Raw genomic sequence first — 6925 nt, 5'->3', positions numbered from 1 at the left:
TGGGACCCAGATGGCTGCTGGCGTTACTTCCGGTCTTGGCTGTCAACAGAAGGGACATCTTGACGTCATGAGTCACAGTGCGGGCAAAATAAAATATGTATCATCCAAAATAGTAGGGATAATTGCAATATGTTTATTATAACCTTCATAATGTGAGAACATGGATGAATTTAACAGAATTAACTATATATGTCGAGTTGATAGAAGCAGCCATAAACAAAAACGTTTTCTTTATTTTTGCGAGGCTTAATTTTCTAGCCTGTTTCATAGTATAATTATTAATTTATAAATATGCACTGGAAATGTATAGTTATTGAAGCGCTCGGCTGTGTGTCAAAAGCTAACGAGCCACCTACGCAGACAACATTTGGGGCATCATTTCCGCGAATCGGTTCTTTTGAACCGTTCATTTAAACGAACCGGTCAAAAACAATTTAGCTGCCCTCATTGTCTGAAGTAATCACATTTCGGTCTGTCATGCTCAAAACGCTCGAGTAAATTCACATATCGTTACTTATGTCTGTTTATTACTGTTTATGTTTATAATAATTTTATTCAGTTGACTTTATGGCATCCCTGGTTTAGCTCATAAAAAACATAAATATAATTTGCATTTACATTAAACAGTACTAAAATGAATTATCTGGGTTTTATTATTTATTATAATAAAGCCGGTGATTTGAGAACTGTGATTCGTTACTGTGAACTGGTTGTTGTTCATTATTAAGATCCGATTCAAAAGAATGATTCATTTACGCATCGTTCACAGCTAAACAGTGTTCGAATCTTCTCTGGTGGGCGTCTCGCTGTAAGGTTGAGACACAGCTTGTGATTCGCTCTCAGCACTGCGTCAGCCAATCAGAGCGCAGCACTGCAGTGAAGCGTGACGTCCCTCACTAGGCCTGTGAACGACTCACGTAAAATGGCGACGGCGGAGCCGGTGAGTCCATAAACTTCAGAGATTATTTGATATTTTCCAGTCCTTCAGCGCTACGCTACAATCTACCTGCCCCTAACAATACGTTTATACTTCTTTTTAGACGAAAATTACGTTTAAATGTCGTCCTCTGTGAACTTTGAAAAAGTTTTTCGGCTTGTTTGAATGGGGGTGGCTGAACAGTTTGGCTGAAAGTTGACAAGTCTAATTACTTTTCCAGATGTCTGTTCGTCACCACTACCCTATATGCATTCAGTCACACTTTTTTTTATCTTGCTTAATTTTCTTTCTGGAACAAGGCGTCCCCATCACAGCACAGCTGTCAAAACAAGTGAAGTGAATTGTAACGACACCATGCTGGATCAAGCTATGAAAGCTGTGCCAAAATATAGTTTATTCACAGCTGTTACAATCTGCGATTAAGTTTAAGATTGACATGTTAAATTAATTTTAAGTGTATAAATTTGTATCTACATTTTTAAAACTGCTCAGATGAAAGACCCTCGCTCTCATAATAATGAATGACTCGGAGCTCTCACACAAAGCTCATGTTAGGTTCAAGTTAAGCAAAACTAACAGTCTTAGTCTTACATCAGATACAGGTATTGCACTGGTCCCAGCTGTTGAATTAGTTCTATTCTGGATGCTTAAATAAATAAGTACAATAAAGGGACATCCAGTCTTTCTCTTCTGACTGCACTGTGTGTGTGTGTGTGTGTGTACGTGTGTACTGGCTGCTGTGATGTGAACTTTAATGTATTGGGTTTAAACTAATCTTTTAAAGGTTCCTGTGCAGGAATTAAACTCAATTTCTTGTAAGAGTGAAGAGGAGAACTCAGAAGAGACCAATCAGGAGATTGTCAGCCCTGAGAGCTACATCAAACACCCCCTACAGAACAGGTCGAGTGAATGAATGCACCTGATTTTAGGGATGAATGCACTTGTTTTCAAATAATGTGCTAGCTTCTAAATGTAGTTCTTTAGATAACATCTTTATTTTTATTTTTATCTTAAAGATGGTCTTTATGGTTCTTCAAAAATGACAAGAGCAAAACATGGCAGGCCAATCTTAGACTGATCTCCAAATTTGACACTGTAGAGGATTTCTGGGCGTAAGATTGATTTTGTTTTCCAAGAGATATGCATATTAAAACAGTTTTCCCCCAAATTAATTGACTAGTCTAATTGATTTTATGAACCTCTTTTTTATAGACTTTATAACCACATTCAGCTCTCCAGTAATCTGATATCAGGATGTGACTACTCACTTTTCAAGGTAGGTTTTCATCATAACTGCTGCCATTTTTATGTATTTAAAGGGTTCACCCAAATAGTTCACATGAAAAAGTGTTCATCTCATGAACACTTGAACTCTTAACAATAAACATGAAACACAACACTATCATACTTTTTATTTTGCGCACATACTTATTACATTTCAAATTTGCACCTAACATACCTGTACATATCGAATTGTCTATTTTGTATATTGTGTTTGTGCTATTTGGCACATTGGCCATTTTTGTATATTTGTACATTATTTTATTTACATTTTTTTATTATTATTATTATTTTAATTATCTGTGTTCTGTCCTGTTGCTGTCATTCTGTCACACTGTGGAGCTTCTGTCACTAAAACAAATTCCTTGTATGTGCAAACATACTGGGCAATAAAGCTCATTCTGATTCTGAAAATGGAAAATTCAGTCATCATCATCATCATCATCATTAAAACTCTGAGATTTTACCCAATAAACACACAATACCATGACTTCAAGAACAAATTGACCCTGAGCAAACCTGCACAAAAACATTACTGACCAATCATACTGAAGCATCTGTTGCAGTTTGCCATATTATCAGATAAGCTGTTGCTCTTTTCTAATGTATGTCAATATGTTTGTTAGTACTAATTTACAGAAATGATCCACAAATATGGTGAAATGTTGCCAGATAACTCATAGAAGAGACAAATGAACATATGCATGCTCTATGCATGTCTCTTTTACAAATCTTACATCAGTTCTTTCACAAGGATTTGAACTCATGAAATTGGCTATGCTTGTGGCATGCTTTACTGTTTGAGCTACAGGAAATAAACAATAAAAAAAAATGTCATGAAGTTCATGGCGTCAAGTTAATGTTACTTATTTAATATCATTTATATTGTGTATTAATTCAGATTTTTTTTCAAATAAATTTCATTCGAAACAACGTGTATTTCTGCTTCTTTTTTGGTAGTTTATTTTTGCTTGTTTACTGTTGCTTGCTGATTTTAGAGGTAGTGTACGAGATTCTACGAGATTACTGTGGACTTTGCTTTGTTGCAGGATGGTATTGAGCCTATGTGGGAGGATGAGAGGAATAAAAGAGGAGGCCGCTGGCTCATCACTCTCAACAAGCAGCAGAGGAAGTATGACCTGGACCGCTTTTGGTTGGAAACTGTAAGAGTTCTGAGTTAGTCACTGAACGCCCCCTCAACATACACACAAGTAATTCATGTACTTCTGTAGCCCTGACTGTCTAACATGCACCTGTGTCATACCTACAGCTGCTGTGCCTCATCGGTGAGGCCTTTGACGACCACAGCGATGATGTATGCGGGGCTGTAGTCAACATCCGAACAAAAGGAGATAAAATCGCCGTCTGGACAAATGACTACGAGAACAGAGAGGCTGTAACGCACATAGGGTGAGACTCTCATGCATTCATGCTATATGTAAATGAAAACATACTCTGGTTACATAGCTGGGTACAATGTGTTATTGTGTTTGTTTGGCAGGAGGGTGTACAAGGAACGATTAGGCATCCCTATGAATATGATCATTGGTTACCAGTCTCATGCTGACACGGCCACTAAGAGTGGCTCCACCACTAAGAACAAGTTTGTGGTCTGAATATCTTCAAGGGCCTGAATCTTCTCTTTCTCTCTTTCTCTTTCTCTCTTCTTCTTCTCTCTCTCACTCTCACTCTCTCACTCTCACTCTCTCTCTCTCACTCTCACTCTCTCTCTCACACACACACACACACACACACACACACACACTCTCTTTCTCACTCTCTCTCACTCTCACACACTATCTCTCTCTCACACTCTCTCTCTCGCGCTCTTTCTCACACTCTCTCTCACTCTCACACACTATCTCTCTCTCACTCTCGCTCTCTCTCTCACTCTCTCACTCTCACTCTCTCTCTCTCACTCTCACTCTCTCTCTCTCACACACACACACACACACACACACACACACACACACACACACACACACACACACACACACACACACACACACTCTCTTTCTCACTCTCTCTCACTCTCACACACTATCTCTCTCTCACACTCTCGCTCTCTCTCTCACTCTCACACACTCTCTCTCTCTCACTCACTCTCTCTCTCACTCTCACACTCTCTCTCTCTCTCTCTCTCTCTCTCTCTCTCTCTCCGCCTCTTAAAACCAAAGCAACAAAAAACAGACTGGACTGAACTGCCATGAAACCCCCCTGCAAGTACACTTGCACCCAAAAGCCCTTCACAAACACACTCCTGGACTTCAACTTGCACAACCAATGAGGTTTACAGCACAGACAAAAATAATAGTACCCCTGCTGCTTGTTACATTCACACACATTTTAAGTATTACTTCTACATCATGCTACGCTACACATGTTCTCACTTTAACCCACCAAACATTCACACATTACTACACAGTTTTCACCCTGTGAAAAAAAAATGAACATGCGCATAATGAAGTCCCATTCAGTGTTTACCCCTGGCAAGTCTTGTTCAGAGTTTGTAAAGTATTTAATATTGTTTTGTTTTTTTTGGAAGAAATTGTCAATTTATTTAATGGCAATGGAAAGGAAATGTCTGTGTTCTTTTATCCAGCAGCTTTGCTGCTTCAGTGCCTAATGAACATAAACATTTTAATTTATTCAGTTTAATCGTCAACAATTCATTGAGATGGTATCTGGCCATTGAGTGAATGTAATCAAGCTAATCTTCATAGAGCTGCCTTACGTCTTTAAGCATTAACTTGATTAAATTTGGGGGTTTGCAATTCAAGATAAGTGTTTTTATATTGTGAATTTTTGATGCATAAGTTTACATTCCTTGTTAGAATAGTAAACTGTGGGATTTGTTTTGCAGTGCTGTAACAGATGAATTGTGCTTGTCTGGAGGTCATTGGCTTGAGTTGGCTCTTTATTAAGATAGCAGCATTATCAAATAGGCCCTGAAAATAAAATAGATTTATGTTGATTCAATTTATTTCACTGAAAAGGGGAAAAGGCATCTCTGTATTCATCACCACAGTGTTGCAGGATGTTAATGGGCAATTAATTATTCAGAACATAAAATCTCACCATTGTAGATCAAAGAGGTAGCATACATATCTCGACTGAGGAGGAGAAGCAGAAAAACATATGGTTATTAATAAAGCTAATGTATCTGCATTTTTCAGGTGGAATCAGAAGTTTATCCACAATTTTAAAAATACTCAACTTTCAAACTTTTTGTAGCTCACTCCATCCTTAGTGATGAAATCTATTTTTTGTTTTTTCTGAACTTGACACATTTTAAGAAATATAAGATTTAGATTTGAAAACTCACATTCAATAAGCGAGTCACCATTGAGTGTTTATTTTTAGAGACGTAAAGCTCTTTGTTTGCAGTGTCTCTGAATGGAGGTTTGCATCACTACTCAGTCTAGTGTCAGGGCAAAAATTGATTGTGCTCACACAGCCACATTATTTTCTAAATCCAATATTGGTATCTATTTAACTAAATTAATAGAGCTCAGAATAAGTTAAAAGTATCATGCAGTATACTGATATCGCACCAGAATGTCGCCTGATACTGGCTGCTAGAGCAAGGTCGAAGGGTTACTGCAAGCACATAAAAAGAAAATAAATAATGATTTATTCCAGAGGACTTTGTTCAGAATCAAACCAGTGTTCAAACTGAGATTTTCTATTTATCTCAAGGACAGGTGATCAATACAGGCATTTTTATGGTTCTGTGCTTTTTTCCCCCTATAAGATTTTGAAAAGGACGTATCTAATGCTCACCCAGGGTGCATTTATTTGATCAAAAATACAGTAAAAACATGAACTATCGCAGTTTAAAATATATTTTTAATGTATTTGGTGCTTAAAAACATTTCTTATTAACAGTGTAGAAATAAGTGGTGTTGCATTTTTTCATCGTATCAAATCATGATACCTTTTTTCAGGGTGCTTTGAAAAAGTTTAACAGAATAGCATTTATATGAAATAGAAATCTTTTTATAACATTAGAAATGTCTTTACTGTCACTTATGATCAATTAAATTCACCCTTGCATTTAGAATTTAAAGGAAATATCTTAAGTAATAAGTAACGCCAGTTGCTTTTTCCCATGTCTTGACTGACAGCTCTCGCGCGGCCATGTTGAGAGAAATCGGGAGTAAGTGCAGAGGCGTTGCATTTGCTGTGTGAACATGTTGCTTACTGTAATTCTTAATATGACTTGATATATGAACATGTATTTACTCATCTCACCTGCACAAAAACAGATTCAGTATTCTCAAAATGAATAAAAACAGTCAAATGCAAACTCAGAATATTATACAAATCTGCTATAATTAAATGTTAAACAAGACAAATATAATTTATGTATTTAATCCCATTAAATTAATCAATGTCTTTGCTACTGATCTTCGATGATCCAATTCAACCATACCAAGCAGAAATGACACATTTGTTTAATTTTTGTTATTGCTGAATAGTGTTGAACTTTCTTCTCATGCATCATATTCTTCGTGAAATGAGTTGCGTGCTCTACTGTACAGACGTGAATTTACATTTCTTTCAGCCTATAAGGCATATTCAATTCACCTTTGTTGTGAAAATAACTTTTACATTTTCAAAAGAAAGCAAGCCCCGCCCAGATTTAAAAAGTAACTCAAAAGTAACGTAATGCATTACTTTCCATAAAAAGTAAGTAACCTAATT

The 6925-nt window shown here is 36.8% G+C and overlaps 1 protein-coding gene across 3 annotated transcripts; it reads left to right on the top strand.

The window, feature by feature from the left end:
* The first annotated feature begins 779 nt into the window (after positions 1-779).
* On the top strand, positions 780-6524 carry LOC306882882 (eukaryotic translation initiation factor 4E-1A-like). 3 transcript variants are annotated; one of them, XM_079437870.1, is made up of 7 exons: positions 780-940; positions 1758-1837; positions 1954-2049; positions 2150-2213; positions 3268-3381; positions 3489-3628; positions 3720-6524. In XM_079437870.1, exons 1-7 carry the CDS (start codon positions 923-925, stop codon positions 3832-3834), a joined length of 627 nt encoding a protein of 208 aa, XP_079293996.1. In that variant the 5' UTR covers positions 780-922; the 3' UTR covers positions 3835-6524. The 3 variants fall into 3 exon arrangements, with proteins under 3 accessions (XP_079293996.1, XP_079293995.1, XP_079293994.1); XM_079437869.1 differs by having other exon boundaries at positions 1734-1837; positions 3720-5208; XM_079437868.1 differs by having other exon boundaries at positions 1722-1837; positions 3720-5191.
* The last annotated feature ends 401 nt before the right edge of the window (positions 6525-6925 follow it).

This window comes from Barbus barbus (assembly GCF_936440315.1).
Source record: "Barbus barbus genome assembly, chromosome: 16".
Classification (NCBI taxonomy): Eukaryota; Metazoa; Chordata; class Actinopteri; order Cypriniformes; family Cyprinidae; genus Barbus; species Barbus barbus.
Note: the sequence above shows the minus strand (reverse complement) of the source record. Positions and strands in the feature narration are given on the sequence as shown.

Bases quoted from the DNA above. Each gene is read 5' to 3' on its own strand.
- LOC306882882 (XM_079437868.1), top strand. The intron at 2,050-2,149 runs GTAAGATTGATT...TCTTTTTTATAG, and splicing joins ACTGTAGAGGATTTCTGGGC to ACTTTATAACCACATTCAGC. The intron at 2,214-3,267 runs GTAGGTTTTCAT...GCTTTGTTGCAG, and splicing joins GTGACTACTCACTTTTCAAG to GATGGTATTGAGCCTATGTG.